A 25,592-nucleotide genomic window follows, 5' to 3' on the forward strand; every position below is an offset into this window, starting at 1 on the left:
ACAAAAACAACCTATGAAGAAGGGAGAGCAGACACAATCTTTGAAGGAGAGAGATGGTTGTAATAAGTACATAATATTCATGGGGATAGAGAACATGGCCTGCAGTAGACAAAACACAAAAGTAGAGAACTGTAACGTATGCTAAGATTGCAAAGCATGTCTGATAAAAACTACGGTGGGGGGGGGGTAGGCATTTAGAAAAAATAGGTTCAATTTATAGAACCCTTACAAACTGATGGCTCAATGTACTTAACTTAGAATGCTACAAAACAATGCAAAAGAATTTTACACGTGGAAAATTATTTTCCAAAATAAAATAACTTTCTTAACTTTTGTATTGTCCAGTTAAGTGGTAATTACAGAAGTTGGCCTCTTTTATTTTTCAATGCTAAAACTGCACACTCATTTTTTCCAAAGCTCAGTCAGGGACAAAACCCCATACTTACTGGCTCCAAATATTTGTGTTAAAATGCTTTTCTGATGGCTACAGTCAATGTTGTAAGGAGTCTCTCCTGCTTTGTTTGGCCTATAAAGTAAACGCCCATCTTTGGGATTTCTTAAAAGAAGTTCTGCCAGTTTCCGACTCCTTCCACGAATAGCAATATGCAAGGGAGTATCTCCTTTCTATAAAATAACAGCAGGAAACATGAACTTTCTCATTTTAATATACAGTAGAGAGTAACAATTGTGATGCTTCTGTACAGCAACAAAGTCTGCACTGTTCCTATTTTTCATAGAGTACATATATAACATGAATTTTTATCTGCCTTCCCCATAATTCCTTTCTTTTCCAGCTTTCCTCAGAAACTATTTATTTCCCCAGCCCTTTATAACGAAGGCTATACTTCTCCCCCTCATCTCCTGGAAAGAGGAGCAACAGCCTTTCTCCCTGCACTCCTCCCAGTACCTATCTGTCATCCAAATATTTTTTGTCCAAGGATATAAGCCATCTTCCTCAACTAACGTGTATTCTATTTCACGGATGTCTTTGTTAGCTTTCGTGCTGACACCCCAGCCAGCACAGGCACAGGTAACCTCGTCACCTCGCATGTCAACTACTTGCCCTGTGATGCACCCTTAAATTCCATTCCGCCACATTGCCCAACTCTGAGCCTTCCTGTCATATATATCCTTCTCTGACCTCTACAATCTGTTCCCTCTCCTCACTTTTTCACTTTCCCTAATATCAACCCACATTCTTCCCTCATTAATGTTCATATCCAATGCTAGGAAAAAATGGTATGCAAAAAGGCCTCATCAGTCTGCCAGTACTCTCCCATGTATTACTTCACAAATTCTTCTCTTGAAGACAACCAATGGCCCCAAACTTAACAAATTAAATTCCCAGTTCTCATCCACATGGATCTGTGATACTTAACGAAAATGCCCTGCAGGGGCCAGGCATATGATATATGCCTATAATCCCAGCTGCAAGGGAAGTGGAGATAGGAGGAGCAAGGTTTGAGGTTGGCCCAAAGACCCTATCTAACAAACAAATTAAAAGCAAAAGGACAGGGTCTGGCTAAGTGGTAAAGTGCTTCACTAGCAAGCCTGGAGCCCTCAGTTCAAACCCCAGCATCACCAAAAAAATGACCCACATGTTCTTCCTGTGGCTTCCATGGCACAACCTTATCCTAACTTCTCCTCTTCTTTCCTCTGTACATTCTTTTCCTATCTTCTAAACAACTATGTTGTGACCTTAGTATTTATAGGGACTTTGTATGCGAGATACTTTGGAGGGGATAAAGATGGAAGACAAACAGTTGTGACCTAAATAATTGATGTCGTAAAAGAAAGAGACTGGGTGAACAAGCACAATTATAAAAACAACTACACTACAACACAAACCATAGAAGAGGAAAACATTGACCTTGGCTTTCATCTTTCTTCACACTGATCTTCGTCATGCCCGTGCAACTGACATAGCTCAATGACAGACAAGTTTCCATCCCCAGCCTGCATTTCTTTCCCTCATTCTTGTCCCACACTTCCCAGTGCCTTATGGTTACAACCTCCTGAATGTCTTACCACTCCTCAAACTACAAACATCTGAGGCACATTTCACCACCTTCCTGTCCCACTCAACTCCATTTCTCCCCACAATTCTGTGAGAAGGCAGAATCTCAGAAGCAGCATGCCTGCCAGACATACAACTTCTGAACAGAGAAGATACTAATACATTCTGTTCATAAGCTGAAGATAAACACAGAGTGGTAATGGGATGGTTAAAAAATCATATTTATTCATTAATCTATTTTTAGGAAATTCTCTATGAAGAGCCAGCTTCAAAACTCCTATGAGGCTGTATTCCAAATGCTTACAGGACATCCTATCAGTCCTCAGTATGAATACTTAAAATGAACAACTTTTCCAGCTACCGAGGATGCTTCTCAGCACATATCACACGCAGGCTCTGGCATGGTCACATATGCATGGATCGAGATGGAAGTCCTTCAGGAAACTTACTTGTGACCAGCAATCTTGATGCAAGTTGGGGGGACCAGTATCAGATATGACTCAATGACAGAATGAGGAAAACGGGCAACAGGATGTTTTCCATAAAGCTGTAATTCAAAAATTCTTCTTGATTTTTATGTCCTTCCTAATTTTTTTAATTTATTATTTTATCAACTGGGGTTTGAACTTAAGAGATTCACGGTTGCAAAGCAGGTATTCTACCCCTTGAGCCACACCTCCCGTCTATTATGATCTACTTACTTTGGAGAGGGGAAATATGGCTTGAACTCAGGGCTTCTCGCATGCAAAGTAGGTACTTTAGTGCTTGAGCCACACCTTCAATTCATCTTGCTAGGTTACTTTGGACATGGCATCTCATGGCCATTTGCCCCAGCTAGTCTCAAACTATGATTCTCCCAATCTCAGTCTCCCAAGTAGCTCAGATTACAGGCATGAGCCACTGACACCCACTCTTCCTAATTTTGAATACTAAAATCTTCTTTCTTCTACAGGCAATTATATTAATTTAGAAATGACAAATGAAAAGATTTGTTTGTTCAGTTTTGTTTCATCTTTTTTCTGAGATAGGGTCTCACCATGTAGTTCAGGCTAGCCTTGAACTTTTAATCATCCTCCTGCCTCAGCCTCCCCAGTGCTGGGATTATGGACATGCACTGCTAAGCCCAGCTGTTTTAAGTCATGTTGTTAACTTGGTAAAATAAAAAGTATATTGTGTTTTTTGTTTAATTTTCCCATAAATAATGGAAAGGTAAGCTTTAATTTACTAAGTATTAAGAAAGCCCAAACCGTATACATTCACAGGAGAATTTTTTAAATATTTCTTATTAATTCACCTCTTTCTGGGAGAAAAGGGAAAGAAATAAATCTGTTTATAATGAAAACAAAGTAAAACCAGAAATCAAGTCTATAAAGTGTTAAGCAATGTGCAGTTATAATGAAAAATATGAAAGCTCTAAAAGGATAACTGTAAGGACGCAAAGCAGAACAGTCCATCTCTTGTTAGTAAACATGAACGCCAGTCTGCATTGAGGGTCTACTTTCTCCTGTACCTTCAGGTTCTTTGCTTCAGTTTATCTGCAACAAGTTCTACCCCTGAGGCACCCTACGTGTGTGGTGGTCAAGGGCAAATCTCCATAGTGGTTTATGAGCCTCAGAAGAAAAATCTGAAACTGCTTCATCAATCGCAAACTGTGCCTGCCCAGTCCTCAGTACACCTCTGGAACAGAATCAAAATCCCCCACAGACAGCCTCAGCCAGTAATCTCTCCCCACACACATTAGATCAGATCCCCAGTAAGCCCACTGATGTACAGGTCAGTCTAGCAACACTCACCAAAGAGTCTCTGTCTGCACAGATGTCTTACCTTATCTATCGCAGACACCTTAGCTCCATTATCTAGCAGCAGCTCTACTACTTCGATATTTCTCATCTTGGTGGCCTTTATCAGTGGGGTTTCACCATCCTGTGGATGCAGATAACGAGATTTCACAGATCCATAGCTTTACTGCCAAGTATTTAGTATTATAGAAATATACATACCAAGAAATTCTAACTGTGATAATAGTCTACATTTAAAATGTTCTGAAGACTATGTTTTAAAACTAAAAAGAGAAGTGCTTTTCCCTTCATGACCACCTTTTTGTGTGAAAATAAGTTTGTATCACTTAGCCAGCTGTGGGATGTACCCCGAGCTGTTCCTCACCCACACCTGCTGCAGTGGCTACTCCAGTCAATTCCCCCGGGCCAATGCTGACCTGGAGACAGGTCCTGCATAGGCTGCTTCCTCTTCTTGCTCTCTACCCACCAAACAATCCCCAGCCCAGCCTCTCAACATCCAAGCAAGGGAGTTTCTAGACTGTAAGAAACATATATGAACCTAAGGACTTTCAAACCATTTGATACCAGCAGTCAGACTTTGCAAAACCTCCAAAGAGTCCATAATTGCCTTCAAAATCAAATGAAACAAATGAAGCACCAGGTAGGAAAGACAAAACCATGGACAGATGCCACATGTCATTTCAGTGGCTGACTCAGGGGTTTAAAAGAAAAAGATTTTTTAAAAAAGATGTTCAATGAGCAAAGCCATAGATATTCCAGGGAAGTTTATGTCCCAGGGCACTGGAAAGACCATCACTGATTTACAAATGTACTGGTCCAGGTCTCTAGCAGATGAAACAGGATAGTCTTATGGATGACTCTATCACTTTGCTTTATGCATTAGGAATTTCTGACATTTTAATACAGAATTCAAAATATACTTTCCCCTCACAAAGCTATCATATATAAGGCTAAAATGGCTGGTGTGCAGAACCAATGACCACTCACAAAGGTCTTCAGAAAACAGGCTTTGCACCACAAAGAGAAGCATGAAACACTGGGGGAGATTTGTGAAAAGCACTATTTAATTCAAGTATCAAATTACACAGTGCATTTGCTATGCATATTTAACTTTAAAAGGATACAAAGTTACCCCTCAATTTAATAGAAAGCATTTCCAGTAAAATCAGTTAACTTTAAAGTCAAACAATGATGATGGGACAAAAAGCAGTACTAATATTCAGCACTGGATATTGCTAACAGAATAGAAATGTCATTTTCACCTTTGTGCATATTTCAGTATCAGGATTGCACTGTAGGATATCTCTCACCATTGTTGCATATCCCTTTTCAACAGCCCAATATAAAGCAGTTTTATTGTCCTGTAATTTGAAAAAATCACTTCATATAAGATACAACATTAAAAACTGCTATTTGTAAATATAAAATAACATAACATTTCTGCCAAAAACCATTCCAATAGGAAGCACAGTAGGAAATAATGTTAATCCATATGCTCTCTAAGACATACTTTTGAGAAATTCTTCATGAGAAAAGCCTAGGAAAAGTTAGTGTTACTTGACTTAAAAAGCAGCAACCAGGTTGGAGGTGTGGTTCAAGCAGCAGAGCCACTTTAAGCCTAGCAAGCACAAAGCCCTAAGTTCAAACCCCAATACCACCAACTATACTCCAAGATAACCAGTGCTCTGTAATCACACATACCTGTCCTCTAATGTCAATATCAGCATATTTTTGGAGAAGTGCTCGAACAATTTCGACATGACCACCTCTGACAGCACCAATCAACACAGTATCCCCACTCTAAAAAGACAAAAAACAGGATCAGTTGGTGATGAGAACAAATAAGCACTATTTTGATGTTAAGGTAACTCATTTATTAATATAATAGGTCTGCTCTAAAATTTTCTTAGGAAAAGAGTTTATCATTAAACAAAAGAAAAGTTTTAGCTAACTAATAGCAATGCCTGATAATTAATAGTCGTTTGAGTAAGGGACAGGGAACATTAGGCCTCAACATAAGAATTCATGAAATTTCATGACAAAAACTTAGAAAGCAAACTGCCCAGAAGGAGAACCTATTCTATGTCTCTCAGCAGGTAATCTCCCATTACAAATATAAATTAAATAAATTGACACTGGCTGTCAATGGACCAGAAAAGTACCTGGACATGACATAATTTTTAAAAAACCTTGAATAATACCATATGACAAAGGGCATGGGTTTTTTTAAAAAGAAAAAAAAAGTGAGGTGGAGAGGGGGTACTACAAAGCTAAGCTAGCTATCCCTGGTGCTATAGTCATATTTAATTAACGATGAGGACTAGTTCCCAGACCCATGTCCCTGGCTATCTGGCCAGTTGGAAGTCAGTCACAGGCCTGTAGTATACAAGGCTTACCTGTATAAGCCTCAGGTGAAGTTCACTACCTCATGAGCACAGTTCTTTGCTATTTTAAATCACATGTTCCAACTACCTCAAATACTGTTTTGGCAATGGCACATGTGTCTTATTATTTAGTCCTAAATTACAAATCAGCTGTAGGTGTTTAGGTTGGGTGAGCCCATGAGCTTGGCTCAATTCAGGTCTACGTGGCCCCATGTGCCAGTCCTGGATGACTGTTAACTTCAGTGCTATGGTACAGCGTCTTAACTGCCCCTTCACTGCAGAAACAAACCCAAAGCACACAAACTTTAGTTATGAGTGTGAGAACGAACGTGGGTGAGAAGCTAGTAAGTTACTAAATGGCTACAAAGATGTCACTGTTTATAACGTGCCATGTACCATTCCAGCACTGGGAAACAAGAAAGGCAAGGTCTCAGCTCTGGGCAAATTTGCAGTCTAGCAGAGAAGACAATGTACAATAAATTTAAAAAGCATACAAACACTATACAAATAGAAGAGGGCTAGACAGCTGAAGACTAGGTAGAGTTAAGCTGAAATGAAAGAGAATTTGTCATCACATGAAGACAGCGCTCCAGACAGACAGCAGAGCTGTGCAAAGGCCCCACAGTGAGACAAGTGTGTACAAGACAGGGGGAGACATTAATTTTTGTCATGCTGTAAGTTTAAGAAGCTCACTAAAGAGACATTCAAGTAGAGAGTTCAAATGAAGCTACACTTATAAAATGTGACCTCAGAGAACAAATTGAGGCAAGACAGAATTTTGAAAATCTTAGGTATAAATGTGGTATTTCAAGCCCTGGAATAATGAATAACACCAGCTGTGAAAAAAAAACAAAACAAAACAGTGATATACATCAAGGACAGTTAACAGATAAATCAACCATTTCAGGAACACAATAATTTTTTAAAAAATGAGCATTCTTCAGAAAGACTGAGTAATTGTTAACATTAGTTTCAAAGGTAGAAATGAAACTTAAAACAAGTTGTCAGACATGAAGAATCTTGAAAGGTGGAAGTAAACAGCTAATCTTTCACCACTTCACCACTAGACAAATCTGAATGAGGTGACCGACCCTGTCAGGTATGTTCACATATGTCCCAGCATCCAGCAGATCCTGCACAATCTCCGTATGTCCCTCCTTTGATGCAATCATCAAGGCTGTGTTTCCATCCTTGTCAGTTAAATTTACATTTGGATTCCGTTTCAAAATTTCTTTTACTGACTGTGTGTAGCCTCCTTTTACTGCCACAATAAGTGCAGTCATTGAATTCTTAAAAAAAAAAAATTCCAAATTAGTATAGTCTAGAAAACATGATTTACACCATAATAAAAAATAAGTGGCCTATTACTAACAGCCCTCCCCTTTGTTCTCTTCCTATCTCTTCCCCCACTCTTCCCTCAGGGGCCTTAAGCATGCTCTTAGCAAATACTGTAAGCAAGACTTACACCTAAGATGATTAAGAGTTGCTTCTGACAAGATGCAATATAAATAATCAGACACATACCAAAAATGGCTATAAGACATATTTTCAGTTTTTAAAGATATAATTCTCTTCAGTCATTAGAAATATTAGGAGCACCAGTGCCTAAATGATTATCTGAAACTAGACTTATTTACAATGAACAAACTCATGAATGTAATAAAGTAGTTGACAAAATGACTCAAACACATTCTAAATTAAATAATCCAAAGTAAAGTAACTCAAACCTCAAAATAAGCTTTTTTTTTTTTTTTTTGGTGGTACTAAGCACTAAACTCAGGGTCTCAAACTGGGTAGGCAGATACTCTACCTCTTGAGCCACACCTCCAGTTTCATACTAAGAATTTTTTGTAATAAAACATATAGGAAAAACTGAGGTAAAACCATGAATGAATTGCTACAGAATATTTCAAGATAAAGTGTAGTAAGTGACGATGGCCTAAAAACCCATTTTCAAAAACTATCCTATTTTAATTTTAATTTTTTTAAAAGCTGCACCTCTAATTAAGCCGTAATTATCTCATATATTAAAATGACATAGCCTTTTCAAATTCCTTGGCAGTCAATCATCCCAGAGAACAGACACTCATCCACTTGATAACCTTCCCAAAAGGGACACAAGTGGAAGGCAAGATGTCTATATCTGCTTAGGAATCCTGTTCTGTCTCCTCTCAGAGTGAAGACAGTCCATTCTCCTTGAAGGTCAACAGTGAGTAGCACAGACAACATGGAAAACAAAGTGAAATAATGGGTGTTAATACAACTCAAGTGTGATTAAGGCACTTACTGCTCCTTTTTGATCGACATCAGCACCCATGGACAATAAATGCTTCACACATTCCAAATGACCCTTTCGTGCAGCCCAAACCAAAGGGGTGGTTCCAAACTATTAAACAATACATTTTAAATTATTATCAGGGGAAATACTAAAAGAAACTAGCTTACAACATGAATTTTGATAAAACTTTATGTTGAGTATTCTTACATGTTTATACCAATCATAATTTTAATCCTAGATAAATTCTATTTCCCTCATTTTAGATGGTTAAAATCACTGCATGAAATGCCTTTTAAGCAACTTTCTTAGCTTTTATAAGCAAAGAAAGCTTTTCCATCACAAAGTCATACAGCTCCTAATTTTCAACAAGCTTTCATTGCTTCCCGTATTTTATTAGAAAGAATTTAAAGTCCAACAGTCTGACTAGAAGCAAAAAATAGCAACAATCAAGTGCTAAGCACAATTTTTTAGGGTTTTTTTCTTTTTGCAGGGGGGGATTGGGGGAGAGTTTAGCAGTACTGGGAGTTGAACTCAGGACCTTGAGTTTGCTAGGCAGGTTTCTTCAGCCACTCCACCAATACATTTTAGTTTAGTTATTTTCAGATAGCATACATGTTTTTTGCCAAGGATAAGCCTTGGACTACAATCCACCTACTTTTGCTCCCCTCCTAGCTGGAATTAAAGACACAGACCACCCAGTTTGTTGGTTGAGGTGGAGTCTCATTAACTCTTTGCCTAGGCTGGCCTCAATCCATGATCCTCTCAATTTCTGCCTCCCATGTATCACAGAATAAACCTTATCACAGAATAAATACAATTCACAATGTTACATTCTCACAGCTGAGGAAGTGAGGCTCTGAAAAGATTAAAATGTCAAAGTCCCAACTCTATCAAGAGGTAGAACAAGACCCATGAGCCCAACAAGCCTGGCACAGAGTCTACTCTCAGCCTCTGTTCTTGATACCTTCGGCCTGGAAGCCGTACTCAAAAGCACCTTTTCCTGGAACATGACGCAAAAGGCATCAGAGAATACAAACCTTGCATAAAGTCAAGGCCATGACTTTATGCTATGATAGGCAATCCACACACACGAGTGCCCACAGTGACCTTTAAGTTCATGGGGCCTGCGGATGAAAATGAACATTTACTAAGCTTGCTATGGCAGCCCTATCCAACAGGGCTGTGTAGAAAGAAACGCACGCATGATTATTAAGCTCTTGAAACGTGGCTAATGTGACTCAGGAACTGAATCTTCAATTTTATTTAAAAGTCTAGTAGCCGTATGTGGCTAGTGGTTACTGCACTGGGCAGCACCATTCTACTTATACCAGACATCACGGCAACCACACTGTGGAAAGCTACAGTCCTCAGTGCTCTTCTTGATGAACTGAACCTCACGACAGCCAGACTCGCAAGCCTGCCTATAATACAGTACATAGGAAAGGAGCCTAACGACAAGGAGACAGGCCATGAAAGAGAACAATCATCACAGCCATGGCCTCAAAACAGGCTTAGAGAGATGGAATAAGGACTGCACTTCTCCCAGAATTAAATTCTCTTTTCCAGCATCCTTCTTTGTGGCTAACATGTTTTCTCTGGCTGAAATGCCCTCCCTATCCCTACAAACAAGAGCCAGACAGTCACAAGGATAACACACATACACATTCACTACTAATCAGGCCTGCTTTAAAAATGCTAATTTGACTTAAGAGCTCATCCTTTCAACACCCACTGCATTTGATTTTTACCCTTTTACAGAACTGAACTGTGCAGGATTATATGCTAGCATGGCTACTCTTTCCCCTCGTCATCACATTGGCCAGCTCATCTCACCCTCATATTCAGCAAGCCATCTCAATTTCATCATTACAAAGAACTCTTGGCGCCTGGGGCAAGACCATCCTCACCTGGCATTCTGTCTACTTCAAAAGAGCTCTGGAGTTAGCATTCAACCACCTTAGTAAGTCTCTCTGTTCTCTTTTTCTCAAGTTCTGGCCTCTATTCCTTCTAAATCAAATCTCTATGGTCTAAATAGTTTTCTCTTTTTTTTTTTTCAGTCACAGTCTTGTTTGCTCCCTTTATGTATCCCCTTGATCCTATCTTAATCTGTTCTGTCTAGACCTTTTTCAACCATCTCCTCCCACACCATGTCTTTCCTTCTAATCCTCCCTTCCTGTTAGTCTCTAATTTACATCCTTCTGATTTAGGCTTTCCTCTCCTAACAAACTTTTCCAAAAACCTACTCTCTTAAGATACTAAGCATTGTCCTGTCTTTCACACTTTGAAAATAATTTATAAGGGTGTTTTCAATTCTTCAACAAAACCCCTTCAAAAAACTAGTTTCTGCCATAAATCTTACAGAATTACTATCCATGAGGGCAACAATCGTTACCTAAGCCCCAGATCTATAGCTCTTAAATTCAGTTCTTTCTTTTCCTGAAAGCTCTACAGTCACATGAACTATTGACTGTGCCTTCAACCTTGAGCTTTCAAGTCATTTCTCACCATTGATTTTTCACCAACCAAATTCTTCTACCTCTGGAAGTACTCCTAATTATCAGACACTGCTGAGCTCCCCGTGAACTCTGCTATTAAACCTATGCTTCTAGAATTTCCAGAATCACCTCTATGCAAGCCTTTTCCCACCAGCTGACAACCCTTAGGTCCACTATCCAGTAGGACAGACACTTTTAACCACAGGTGCCCCATTGCCTCAGTCAACACAACTTAAATGATGTGTTCCCTTTTCTAAAAATGAGTGCCCATAAAAACCTACTTTTGTCAGCAAGAAGAATATTCTCTATCTTTAACAAGCCTACTGTTAAATGACAGTTTTTCTAAAATTAATACCAGTTTGTGCCAATCTACAACACTAATTCCCCAGTGGTTTTCAGTATCTACAGGGCAGACATCCACTTTTTAGTAAGGTGTTCAGGGCCTACCTGAAGGTGGTGGCTTCTATGGCCAAGGCTTCCTTGGCCAGCTCCTCTCCTCACACTCAGTTCAGCTCATTCCCTGGTCTGCTCAGCACCCCCTCAACATGCCATGCCAAGTCATACTTGGGCTTTTTGCTCTCATTTTCCCCTGTGTGTAGCATGGCTTCTTCTCCTAGTCTTCTTGGATATAAGTTCCACTCTTAGTAAGTCTCACATAATCTATCAGTTCTTTATTGACTGCTCAGCCATCAGTGGATTCCCCTATCTTTAAAGTCATCTGAGCCTAACCTAAGCATATTACACGTTCCACTTATCTTCCTGCTTCTCTCAACAGAGATCATTCTTTCTTTGTTTCTGCATCTTCTATGCTAAATACAGGGATAGCACATAGCAGGTACTAATCATTTTCTCAGAATGCTAAAGAAAGGCAGATTGAGTAGCATAATATATGATTCTGGAGCACCATAAATGGCAAACTGTATATAAACAATTTTCTGTAGGCCATAAGGAAAAAAATGAAGGTTTATCTATATTAGACTGTCATATCAAAAAATCAACAAAAAGAACTATTAGAAACATCTTACACATCTAATAGTCGATCAGAATTACAAAATGCACTCTTCCTAAAACAGTATATTATAATATAAATATACTACTGTCTCCTTATCCCCCCTACCTACTGGACTTCTATTTTATGCAGTATTTTTTACAATAAGGCACAACATGCATAAAATACAAAAATATACTCTCTTTAGTATACACTTGGTGATTTTTACATATGTACAAACCTGTCTGACCACCATCCAGATCAAGGAATGTATGGCTCCCAACACTCCCATGAGTGTTAGCAACTATTTATTTAAAGAAAGTCACGCTCATACTCTATTACAATTCTAAAAACAAACTCTAGGTAACAGCTCTTTGTCAGATGTTTAGCTACAGAGTTATTAACCTGAAAAGAATATGATCATCCCAACAACCTATCAAATTGTAACACAGTCAATAGAAGTAAGGACCAACAGGAAAAATAACAGCATTCCTCATCTTCTCAAAAAAGGAAAAAGCAATTATTGCACAGCATTAGTTTATGTGCTCCAATGGAAGTATGCACAGAGAATTCTGACAGTACAGAGAATTCTGACAGTACAGAGAATTCTGACAGTACAGAGAGACATCGGTAGGCAGAGATTTGACAGGCAGATAACATCTCAAGTTAACCTTGAAAAAGAAATAGAAGTTCATCAGGCAGATGATAAGGTAATAGCACAGATTCTAGCAGGGGGAATAAGCAAAGTTCACAGAATGTTAGACAAACTGTTGTGTCTAAAGGTGCAGGATATGGAAAGCGAAGGCAAAAAGTAAGACTAGGAATATATGCTGAAGTCAAACCAGGAAGCATGGGCTTTATCCTGAAACACTGAAAACCACCAAAAGAAAGGAGAATAAAAACATTAATTACTCATCAAATGTTTGAGGTTAGTGCTAAGGATTTAAAAAAAAAAACAAAAAAACGGGGAGGATAGAAGAACATTCTAGGGAGCTTTCTAGACGTGACAAATGAGCTGGGCCTCCAGAATAAAGAGAAACTGAGGAGAGGTCATAGCACACTGGGAAAGAGCACAGGAACTCAGGAAACTACAGGTCATTAGACAGGCTAGCATGCAAGGTAACTTGGGTTATAGGTATCAGGACAAAGGGAGGCAAGTCCTACCAATATCCACCATACCAAGGCTGGTCTTTAGGATTTCATACACAAGAGAGAGATAAACAAACCTGAATTTTAAAAAAAGATCATTCTTGCAATAATAAAGGAAAAGCAGGAAAGCAGGTAGGACTAAAGGAAGAAGAGTTACAACTCAAAACTTCAAACAACAGAGACAGTGAATCACTGTCGCTATCTTCTTGAGAATGATGAATGGGATATAATAAACATCAAAAGGAAACAGTGCATAATACATACAAAGAATCCAACTATAAGCCATATAGCTACATAAATAAAATAATATACAAAAATATAAAATTATATTTATATAAATTATATTCATAAATTTATAAATATATATAATTTAAATATATATAAATTTATATAAATTATATTTATATAAAAAATAAAATTATTTGAGTAACTTTATATGAAAATGTTTATAACTAAGACACTCTAGCAGGCATAACACAAGCTAGATAAGTTACCTTATCACAGCAGTTGACTTTAGCACCATTTTGCAGTAGAAGATGCACTATATCTGCATGGCCTCTTCCTGCTGCCCAAATGATTGGGTAAACACTATACTGCTGGGATGGACAGTAGATGGGAGGGAAGGGAGGAAAAGAGGAATAGAGAAAGGGAGGAATGAAAAGAGAATCTTTTAGGTGGATATTTGCCACACAGTACATAAATATCAAAGAGAGTAGCACAAAGTAGTATTTTTTAAAAAACATTTTGTAGATCACTCTCTGCTTTAAAAACACAAATAATGCTTATAATATATAATTGGCAAAAAGATGCAGTCAACCTTAAAGAAGCATATATTATGAACACATTTATTTTTATTGAGCCAATACACTTCATGTGATTATTTACCCAACAGGCAAAATTAATAAGAGGAACAGGAAATAAAATGAGTATAAGTATATACAACAGAATGTATAGCAATGGTATCATTAATTGGTATATGTTTCTTTAAAGAAGTTCAGATTAAGTATGCATACTCATAGAAAACAGAAAAGATAACCAAGGATTTCAAAATCTCCTTTTGAAATGTTATATAGTTAAAATTACCATTTTAGCCCTAAGTGTTGCCTTTTTGTTGACAAAAACTGAGAAATAAGCTCAACTTACAAAGTTTCCATTGTGTTGTAAAATCATATTCTACATTATATTTAATATGATCTAGGAAATCTCCATCCACTATGAAGTAAAAATAGCCTGAGGCATTTCCTAAGAAAACTTACCACTTATGCTACAAATTAAATTTTTGGTGAACGCTTACCAGACCAGTGACACTTGGACTGGCGCCATGAGAAAGAAGCAACTCTACCACATCAGTCCGGCCTTTGTAGCATGCCCACATGAGAGCTGTCCATCCCCCCTAAAGAAAAAATGGAGGGATACAAAACTGGATCACATCCAAGCATAAAAATGTCACTAATTAAGTTCCTTCTGTGTTTATCTTAATAACATCATTGGTTTAAATTTCCAAGATCCCACAAAAGTCTACAATAGTCCATGAAATGAGTCAAATCTCTTGCATCCATGAATAATTATTCCAAAGTTTGTACTATGCCACAAAAGCTCAAATAGGGAAAATTCATGCTGGACTCTTCCAAATTTTACTCCAAATTTTATTTTGGCTGTTACAAACCTTTCCCTAGACAGCCTCCTCTCCTTTCATTTTCTTGGACAACTGGATGATTCCATTAAGAAGGAAAGGAAAATAAAAGATAAGCATGAGCCTGAAGCATCTTGAGGTACCAAAAAGGAAGGAAACACTTAAAAAAATAAATAAAAGGGGAGAGCATCTTGAAAGGACTTAGAAATCAGTCAGAAAGAATTCCAATGGCCAGCTGAAATAACTTGAGCAAAAGATTAAGTATAGTACTGGCTTATAATCCAAATAAATATTCTGCCTTGAAGTGACATATAAACCATGTATAGTTAGCTGATGGGACATTAGGAAGTATAGATGGTCTCAATTTTTAAATATGGCAGCATTCCACCAACTTACTTTAAGAAATACAATATGATTTACACAGGGTAATCACAATCTTATAAGAGGAGACTAGGGGAGGAGGAAAAGAAGAAAAAAATTAGACTGAGTATCAGTGAAATACATCACATCTGTGTAGGAACAAGACACAACAAAACACACTGAAAACTGCAGAACAATATAGGGGAGGGGGGAAAAGGGTAAAGAAGACTAGCGGAAGGGGTAAGACTGATTTAAGTATAATATATTCACAGGTAAAATACCAAGGGAAAATCTCCACTGAACAATGAACAGACACTTAAAACAATGAAGGACAGGAAGGTAAAACAGGTCATGTTAAGGGAAGAAAACTAGTGGGAGGGGGAGGGTAAATGAAGAAGGAAAAGGAGGGTGAATATGGTTGATATACTTTCTATACATGTATGAATATGGAACATTGAAACTTGTTGATTTTAAGAAGGAGAATGGGGTAGGAAGGACAATAGTGGAGGGGATGAGCCAACCATGGCATAATATCTGTATTTATAGAAATGTCACCATGAAATCCACTGTATAACTATATTAACAAAAATGTTTAAAAATAAATAAAATACTTGAGAATAATGAAATGTTTTTAAAAATGTTTTTAACGATATTTCATAATTTTAAACTCTATAAACTGAAAATGATGACTAAGAACCTTCTAAAAGAGGGACATAACATAAGGGCTTAAATCATTCTTGAGTATTTCAATTTCCACCCCCAAATCCTAAAATCATTACAATAATATCACTTCATACATATAAGATTTCATGTATCTGTTATTGCTAGCAAGATTTCAGCTAACTAATGCTGTATTATAGAAAACGCACATACCATATCACGGTGCTCCAAGTTAACCCCACATTTAAGTAGCTCTTCCACAATGTGTATGTGTCCTTCTTTTGAAGCAGATATAAGTGCTGTCCATTTATCCTTGAATACATGTACAAAATGATATGTTTTAAAATTTAAAATATACTTGATTTCAAAGTGAGGGGGAAAAAAATCTGAATTTACATACCAAATGATCATACCAAACTGACATTATCTGACCATTATAATCTGAACATTATAAAGTTCCATAAAATAATATTGAAGCTCTCTTCAGAATTTATCTACTTATATCACTACTAATGGTGCAGAAACAACTTGGCAGCTGCTTGTTCAGTCTTCTCACTGGACTTGTAATCACATACTGTGTTTTTAAAAAAGGAGAAAAGATGACCACCAAACCTGAAGACTAATTCTGTGGCTAGCAACCATTACTATAAATTGAGTTTAAAGAGCCTATAATTAGATCTGAGAGAAAATGCATAGGTTATTAAAGTATTGATATTGAGAGTTCAGAAATTATATGATAAATAAAAAGAACTATTCACTTGTATTTTTTTAAGCAAAGGATGCAACTACCCTAATTTTTACATTATGTGCAATTTAATTCAACTGATCATTCAATTAAAATAAAATGTGATCACAAAACAGAGGAATTCAGAGGAAATGTAACCTTTTGGAATGGTGATTCCATTCTGATATACTATAGCAGTATCATACGGAGTTCACATCTTTCTGGCCGATATCAAGGGTAGTGATATTTTCAATAAATTACAATTATGGGGAGCTAAACCAACATAACTCACACATGGACATTTCTAAGCAGGCATTTAATTGTATGCACATATGCTCTCTATTCAGCCAGTGCCATATATGTAGAAAAAGCATGGAGAGCTGAGATCCTTCACTGAAGGCAAAAGTTACTCTCCTGAATTACTCTTAAAGAAACTGAAGTAGCACATGAGGCAAAGGTGAGATATATCTGAACGTATAACTGTAAATCAATTATTTTTAATCATTCTTTCAAAACAAAGATATAAACTAAGGAAAAGAAAAAGACTAAAAATGAGTAAATTATTTTAATACATACCAAATCTTCCAGATTACAGTTAGCTCCATTCTTAATCAATTCTTTCACTATTTCCAGATTGCCTTGCTCAGCAGCTATCATCAGTGGAGTCTGGCCACACTAGAGAATGTAAAAGACACAGAGAACTTAGCAAGATGATCTGATTCACTGAAACACCACTGCTAAATACACACTTGGCTTTTCATGAAGGGATATCAAACACTAGGTGTGTTTACAACATTTCTTTAATTTAGAAACAGCTCTGAACCTTTAGTTTGGAATTACTAATAATTTAAAAGTCAAAGAAATCATGAAACATAATTCTTCTCCCCCTAGTCTAATAATTTGTTTTAGGCACATAAATTTCATTCAAAATCTGTAAACACATGTGATACTATGATTTGGAAAACAACTACCACAATGTATATAAATTCTCCAGCATTACAGAATAGAATGAGGCTTTAATCATATTTACGGTTTATCTAGAGCAAGACTAGAGGAGGAAAGTAAAATAACAAAAAAAAAGCAATAAAGATGCCACACATAAAATACACATATGGAGTTTAAGCCTTCCTTATAAACTTAACTCATTAAACTAAAGCCTAGGCTAATTAAATGAGTGTTTTCTAGCCTTTAAAAGTGAATGTAGCAGTAGCTCTCTTAGCACAGGAACAGCTTGGGCAGCTGGTTCTGGGACAGGACACCTCCAAGCAAACCTTGTCTACTGCAAGCACAGTAGAGACATTATCATTTTCTCTAGGTGCAGGAATATGAAACAGACTTGGAAGCACCAGGTTAAAAAAAAAAAAAACACACAGTTAAACCATTAATACTGAAGGTATTTAAACACACAAATAAATAAGAGAAAAATTTAGATGAAAAATTAAGTTCAATTACACAAATACACACCTACTCACTATGTGTATCATGGTGGAAGAGAGTATCTGTGATTTTTAAAATATGCTATTTGCAATCATTCCTTAACTTCAAAGCCTTCAATATTTTCCCACTAATCTTCTGAATAAGGATTCAAACCCCTACCATGGCTTACAGAGCCACGACAGAGAAATCTGCATGCCCACTTGCCCTCATGCACTTTCACACTTCCTTACTGACCTCCTTCCTGGAATTCCACTTTACTACACTAATGCTCATTTGTAATTACATTTTTGTTTGCATGATTAACAACTAATTTGTGTGTCTCCCCTAAAGAGTCTGAACTCCATGAGATTGGCAAACATGCCTGTTTTGTTTATGAGTTAGTATTGTACATGGAATATGAGGGAGATTGCCACCCAAATGTTTGTTCAGTAAATGCGCAAAATTCAAAGAATTTAAAAAGCTGTTGGGACCAACACACAAACAAGCAAATATTCTCATAATTGGCAAAACACCACAAATGCTCTCATAAGTATAATGCAAGTAAAGGGTTTAAACATAGTACTTGATGGACTGTCAGGAAACACTGAAACAATGCAAATGCTGGAACTACTGGAATGTCAAGAAAACAAGAAGCATGACCTTCCCGCTAATGTCCGACACCTCCCCCATCCTCCTTCCCAACCATCTTACCTGATGCCCACCCCCCGCCAACCTCCCTCTTCCAGCCACAGGACATTTAAAATCCCCAGCCTAAAAGAAAGGCCTGCTCTCGTCCCTCTCAGAGTGTTATTCAGATGGCCGAAGGTCCCTCTCAGGTCTCCTCTCCCTAATAAAGGCCTGCTGCTTATGAAGGTCATAGATTCTTTCTCACTATGTCTCTTTTCCACTTCACTTTCCTTTCAGTACTGGTTTAAACAAAGTACAAAAATAAATCACATTAAAACACACATATAGTGATGGATACTAAATTGTATGTGACAGCCATGTCACTCACTCATTAGGGAATGAGATATTATACATAAATTTTCCAGGTGAAAAACTTTATCCTTTCAACATTAAATTTGATAATCACTATTTTAAAAAGCAATGCACAATTGCAACTTGTTAAACAGATGACCTTAAACATTATGTTTATAACTCTGAGTCATAACTATAGACATATTTACCACACCAAAAATGCCTCCACCAGCTCTAAATATTTTGGCATGCAGCATCCTCACTTCCTTCTATTCTACTAGGATTAAAAGTAAGATATAAAAGTCACTGTTAAAATATAGAAATTAAAGCCAAGAAACTGAATCCAAGACTCTAAAGGTGTATGAATTTTACAAAAGTTTTCAAAATATTAATTCCAAAGACTCAAAGGGGTTTTATGTTTACTTTCTGGGTCACAGTTATACTTCAGTTCACACAGACAGGTGTTCCACAAGATGAGATTAAAAAAAAGATGTAGCCCAGGCTAACTCAGGAGGCAGAGATCAAGAGGATCGAAATTTGAAGTTAGCATAGGCAAATAGTTCGGAAGACCCTATCTAGGAAAAAACCATCACAAAAAAGGGCTGGGGAAGTAGCTGAAGCAGTAGGAGTGCCTGCCTAGCAAGCATGAGGCCCTGAGTTCAAACCCCAGCACGACCAAGAAAAAAAAAATTGATGTAAACATGCATAAACATTTGTATCACAAATAAGATTGTTTTAATCTGATTAACTACAGTTATATACCACAGAAAAGACGAATAGTTGCAGTTTTCTCTTCCAGGAACTATTAGCTGTCTGCCCAGTATCCAGAAGGACAGGATTTTATCGGGTGGCAACATGCTCAGCTAAGACACCCACTGCTCAGCCTTGCTTACAGCTGGAAATGACCCCATTCCACAGTCATGGCTATGTCTCCCAGAAAAGCTGGAGAAGGAGACTTTCTCTTTTCTTATCAAATACACAAGACAGAATGCTGGAGTTGTATCAATACAGCTGAAGTGGGGTAACTGGCATAAAAAATGCCAGAAAAGCAAAATGGAGTCTGGGTCCTAGTGGTGTCCCAAAGCCACCACACCAAACTCGGAATAGCTCCACTAGCTTGTCATGTGAGAAAAGCAAAATCTTTACTTGTCTAAACCACTATTTTGAAAGCTGTCACATACGACAGAAAGAAAATCTTAACTAATATAGCTTTGATAGCTATACTATCCTGGGAGTTTCAGTACAGTTGGCCATGAAGTTTTATTGGATTCCAAAAGAAAGTATAGTGGCACTTTATAAAATGAGTCTCAAAATGAAGCCTAGTTTTAACTTCTAGTTCTTGGCTTAAACCAATCTAGTAACTACAGTTATAAATAGTAACTTACTATAACAACTTTATCCTTCCATTTGAAAATCAATCGTTAAAGGTCCCTTCCATACCTAAGTTATACACCCTATCAAATCCCAAGCCTCTTTCCAAAAAACACAGGATTACATAACCCACAAAACCCCTTGTTATGGTTTAAATGTGTCCCCCAAATTTCATGTGTTAGAAACTTGATTCCCAATGCAACAGTATTAAGAGGCAGGAGACTTTGAGATAATAAGGTCAAGGGAGCACAGACCTTGGAAACAGATCAATGCCACTAATGTGAGAGCAAGTTACTTACTGCAGGAGTGGACTCAATAAAAGAGTTAATTTGGTCCCCCTTCCTTCCTCTCTCATTCTCTCTTTCACATGCTGTCTCACCCATAGCATTCTGCCATGTTATAATGCAAAAAGAAGGCTCACACAGATGCCAGCCCCTTGATCTTGGACTTTTTAGTCTCCAAAACCATGAGAAATACATTTCTGTTGTTAGAAATTACAGTCTGTAGTATTTTGTTATAAATGCAGTACAAATGGACTGAGACACCCCTGCTCTTATAAAAATCTCAAGCCAAACCACACGAAATGAAGCAACACTATGTACAAGCTGAAGTTCCCCACAACAGGTTTCCTCCCTTCTCTCAACTCCCCAGAACACTACAATGCAAAAACACCTAGTGTTCATACATCTTTATGTTCTTCCTAATTCCTAGACTCACATTTCTACTTACTGAGGTGAGTAAGACCGAAACAACCATTGCCTTTCAAAGCAGTCATCCTCTGGTGAGGGATATACATTCCTTCCAATACTTGTAGTGACACTAAAACATTTTGTATTCTTCCTTTGAAATCCACTCTAGAGTCTATAAACACATAATGAAATCCATCTCTTTAAGTCCTACTTCATTTTCTTAACCAGGAGAATAATGCCCAGCCTCAACACTACCCCTGGACCAAGGAGAGGATGATTTTGTTCTTTCCAAAAATAAAAGTAAAATCCCTTCACTGCTCAACCAAGGACACAGATTTGTCATCACTGAAACTGTTCATAGGTCAAGAGATTTATCTATTTTATAAATAAAGCAGAAAGAAAAGGAGGAATTCAGAATTTACTGACTGTAGCCAATTGTATGCTAAGTACAGTACCATGCTATTTACCTATTGTTCTAATATTTAAGAATCATTTTCAAGAGTGACAGTCCCTAGCACTGAAAAAAAAAAAAAAAAGAGTCCTAGAAGCAAAATGCTAAGGCTAAAAACAGGCCTTCAGAAAGCTCCTTTATTCTCAACTTTCACACTAAGCTGAAACTGAACAATTCTAAGTGTTTTCAAAATACTTTAAAACTCCAGTTTAAATTGATATAATAAAACGGAATGAAATGGTAATAGCTCTTAAATGCTAGCTCGTGTATAATGCTAAGGTAATCTCTAGGCCAAACATGCTTTACTATTTATGGCAGTAAGATTAATACAATGTTATGCTTACCAGTACACTATTCTCCCTGTAAAGATATTTTCCAAGTATTCTCTCAGAAACTGTCTATAAAGTAAAACTGAATCTTTTTATGTTACCACATTTTGTTATTCTCAATATGCTAATGTATGCTAATAAAATGGCCATATCTATTTATAACAATTCTTGACTACTGATAATAAGAGTGTGATAATCTTACCTTGCTCATCATAGAGACATTAAAAATACAGGCATTATCACTAGATGGATTTTATTCTGTCAACTACAAGAAAGGAAGTAGAACATAAACAGATTGAAGTCAACAAGGGCAGTGTTCAAATGTGAGTTCTACCAGACAGAATCTTCCACAAGAAACTGAGCAATTATGTCATTTGCATATAAATGTTTACTCTCCACATAGGGTTTCTCTTTTGCCCAGAGCCAGCCTCAGACTGCACTCCTCCTCCCCCATGTCTGGAATTACAGATGTGCCACCATGCAGAGCTTGTTTATTGAGATGGGGCTTGCTAACTTTTTGTTCAGGCTGGCCTCGAACTGTGATCCATTTAATCTTGTCCTCCCTAGTAGCTGGGATAACAGATGTGCACAACCACACCCAGCCCGAAGGATCACCTACTTCTTACTCACCTTCATCCTTAGTACAGCGCCTGGCACACAGAGGCAACAAACACGTGTGAAAGAATTTAATCTTAGAAACTGGGCCTTACCTCATTTCTCTCATCAACATCTTTGCATTTTTCAAGAAGAGCTTTCAGAGCAGGAATGTTTTCTTCTTCCACATAATTTATAACACTCTGTGATATCAGAACTGACATTTTCACAGAAAGCTGTAGTTATCTTTATTTCACCTATTTAAAGTAATTTAGACAAAACATACATAATTTGTGGTTAGAAATAAACTAAGTTACTATTAAACATATTACCAATTTTAACCCTAAACTTGTGCCAGTATTCCTCCAATGATAGAACTAAAAACAAAGTCCCACTGCTCAGTTGTCAAAATGCTGACAAAATGTCATTTCCCAAGACTCACATTCACCCAAACCCCAAACTTCAGATCCATCCCCAAGCCTTCATCATCACCACCCCAAATACAAAGCAATGCTCCCTTGCTCCTCCTCTTGCTGTCTCCACCTCAGCCCATGGCAACTCCAGCGCCTTTCTTCCAAGGCCCAAAACCTTGACTTAACCATGACTTAACTCTTCTTCTCATACCCTACCTTCAATCCATAACACATTCTTCTGGCTCTATCTGTAACTGCTCCCTGTCTCCATTACTTCCACCCTGACTTCTCACTTGGATGGATCGTAGCTTCCCAACTGGTGTCCCTGCCTCCACTCACCTCCCCTACCAGGTACCCACAATGCACTCACAGTGACCTTCTGAAAATATATGTTACACCAGAGCTGGGAGAAACTGAAGGAGTGGAGGGAGGAAGAGAAGGTCTCATTTGAGATGGTCTGATTCTAACCGGTCTAAGATTCTTGACTTTCTTTTTATATTTGGAAACATCAAGTAACTGAAACAACAACAACAAACAACATTTCCTGACATGCTTTAATGGCAGATATGGCAAATAGCAATGCTAGAAAAACATCTTTACGTTATAATAAGCTCATTTTTGGAAACTGCAAACAAATTTAACAGGTTACCAAAAAAATTTTTGGTACGGTAAACCCGCCTTATTCACAAACTCATCACATGTGATTTTGACCAAGCATGATAAATAAAATGAAAGTTCAATAACAAAAATTTTAAATCAGACACATATATTACACAGCTCAGTTGAATGGACAAGCTCTCAGTCAGTACTGTGTTATCATCAGTTGTGTTTAAATCAATGTGTGATCTGATGAGCATTTCTCTGCCTTTAATTTTGTGAAAATACACCTTCCCAAAAGCAAATAGCCCAAAAAACACGCTAACAGTGAATGTGATTAAGTGAGAGTGAAAATCTGAGACTTTTTGAAAGGAACCCCATCTTTAGGAGAAGTCAGCTGCTTTGTGGGAAAGATAAATCAAACATCTGCAGCACAGCACTGAACTCTATGCATCCTGAGCATTCGTGATTTTCCTCAAAGGCGCTCATCTTGAAAGCATATACTCACGCATACCAAGGGTCTACTATATATTCAAAATTCCTTTTTGAAAGGGCCAAAGATTATGATGCATTTGTAACTTTCCCCCATTACAAACTACACCAAAGCAACAATAGTGACCAAGTTGACAAACAATTTCTGACTTTGTATCCTCCAGATATGACACAATACATTCCTGAATGGCCTCTTCCATGGTCCTACTATCTCCAGCCTCTCTGTTTAGTCTCCAACAACAATAATCCAAATGTAGTGGCCCTGTCCTGCAAGGATACTAACCTTCCAGGCCTGGGTAGCAATACTCACCACCTCTATACAAAAGACACAGTGATCTTCCTAAATTCTAAGTCTTCCTATGGCCAATCTGCTCAAAAAAACCCCCAACAGTTGTACTCCTACTCAAAATAAAAGCCCAAATCCTTCCAAGGCCTACAAGGCTCTGTTTGATCTGTTCCACCCCTTTCCTTCTCCACCTCCCTGAGTCCATGTTTAGAATTCTCTGCTTCACCCGCTCAGGCCACACTGAACTTCTATTTAAATGTCACCTGATCAGCACTTCCCTGACCAATGTGTACAAACAGCCATCACCCCTGCTACTATCATTCCCCATGACCCTGCTTTATTTTACTCTTCTAGATAGTGCTCAACATGACTTCACATGCTATTTACTTTTAGTGTCTGTTCCCCTCCACAATTCTAACAAATGTAGCTCAATGAGAATGGGGACTATCTCTGTTCGCCGCTCATCCTCCAGCAGGTAAGGAAGCGCCTGGCAGACAGCAGAACCCAGTATCTGTGGAATCACGAGTGTGCTCATGCTGCTCCAACTACCTGGAACCCCTGACCCAGTATTAACACTCGCAATCAACCAAACGCATCTTTCAACTCTTCTCCAGGGTCATCACTCTGGGATCTCTTTCCTTTCTCTCCTGACGCCTGCAGAGATCATAAGGATTGCGAGTCCCGGAGACCCCATGTCGAAAACACCCTTCAAAAAAAAGGCTGGTGGAGTGGCTCAAGGTGTAGGCCCTGAGTTAAAGCCCCAGTACTTCGCAAAGAAAAAATTTTTTTTTAAGTTTTAAAAGCCTGCATATGACAATGGAGCCCAACATAAAAGCAAAGGAGAAAACAGCGCAGAGACCCCAGGCGGCGCCACCTGTCCCCCTCCTCCTCCCCGCCCCCCCTCGACCCCTCCCCGGCCGACCTCCACCTCTTCCCTCCCCCCCCCGCCCCCCCGACCCAGGCTCCCTCGGAGACCCTCCCCGCCCCCCCTCGACCCCTCCCCGGCCGACCTCCACCTCTTCCCTCCCCCCCGCCCCCCACCCCGATCCCGGCTCCCTCGGAGACCCTCCCCGCCCCCCCTCGACCCCTCCCCGGCCGACCTCCACCTCTTCCCTCCCCCCCACCCCGATCCCGGCTCCCTCGGAGACCCTCCCCGCCCCCCCTCGACCCCTCCCCGGCCGACCTCCACCTCTTCCCTCCCCCCCGCCCCCCACCCCGATCCCGGCTCCCTCGGAGACCCTCCCCGCCCCCCTCCCCGGCTCAGGTGCCCTCCTCACCGACCTCGCCTCTCCACCTCCCTGTGACCCCCCGCCGGCCACCTCCACACTGACCTTCGCACAACCTGGCCGAAGTCCGCGCCCCCAGCTCAGCATGAACCAGCCCGTTGGACCGCAGGCGGTGTCAGAAGACGAGAAAAGAGACCGCGGCTTCAAGTGCGTCGCCTTCACCACACCCAGTGGCCATTTTCAGCCTTGTGGAGTACTGGCGG

General features: G+C 38.7%; 1 protein-coding gene across 12 annotated transcripts in view; it reads right to left on the reverse strand.

Annotated features, from left to right (window-relative positions):
- LOC109674848 (kinase D-interacting substrate of 220 kDa-like) overlaps positions 1–25,592 on the reverse strand; it is a 91,819-nt gene extending 66,227 nt beyond the window's left edge. For 5 of the 12 annotated variants that reach the window (XM_074049126.1, XM_074049124.1, XM_074049121.1 and 2 more), the window contains exons 1-12: positions 25,435–25,592; positions 22,432–22,572; positions 17,064–17,162; positions 15,977–16,075; positions 14,405–14,503; positions 13,605–13,706; positions 8,488–8,586; positions 7,292–7,489; positions 5,518–5,616; positions 5,079–5,177; positions 3,842–3,940; positions 447–624 (exon numbers count right to left, since the gene is read on the reverse strand). In XM_074049126.1, the coding sequence (XP_073905227.1) occupies positions 447–624; positions 3,842–3,940; positions 5,079–5,177; positions 5,518–5,616; positions 7,292–7,489; positions 8,488–8,586; positions 13,605–13,706; positions 14,405–14,503; positions 15,977–16,075; positions 17,064–17,162; positions 22,432–22,539 (1,279 nt within the window). In that variant the 5' untranslated portion in view covers positions 22,540–22,572; positions 25,435–25,592. Of the gene's footprint in view, positions 1–446; positions 625–3,841; positions 3,941–5,078; positions 5,178–5,517; positions 5,617–7,291; positions 7,490–8,487; positions 8,587–9,515; positions 9,603–13,604; positions 13,707–14,404; positions 14,504–15,976; positions 16,076–17,063; positions 17,163–21,923; positions 21,987–22,431; positions 22,573–23,098; positions 23,245–25,434 lie in introns of those variants that run through there. The other 7 variants (XM_074049127.1, XM_074049125.1, XM_074049122.1 and 4 more) reach the window with 4 other exon arrangements.

This window comes from Castor canadensis, chromosome 12, assembly GCF_047511655.1.
Source record: "Castor canadensis chromosome 12, mCasCan1.hap1v2, whole genome shotgun sequence".
Taxonomy (NCBI): Eukaryota; Metazoa; Chordata; class Mammalia; order Rodentia; family Castoridae; genus Castor; species Castor canadensis.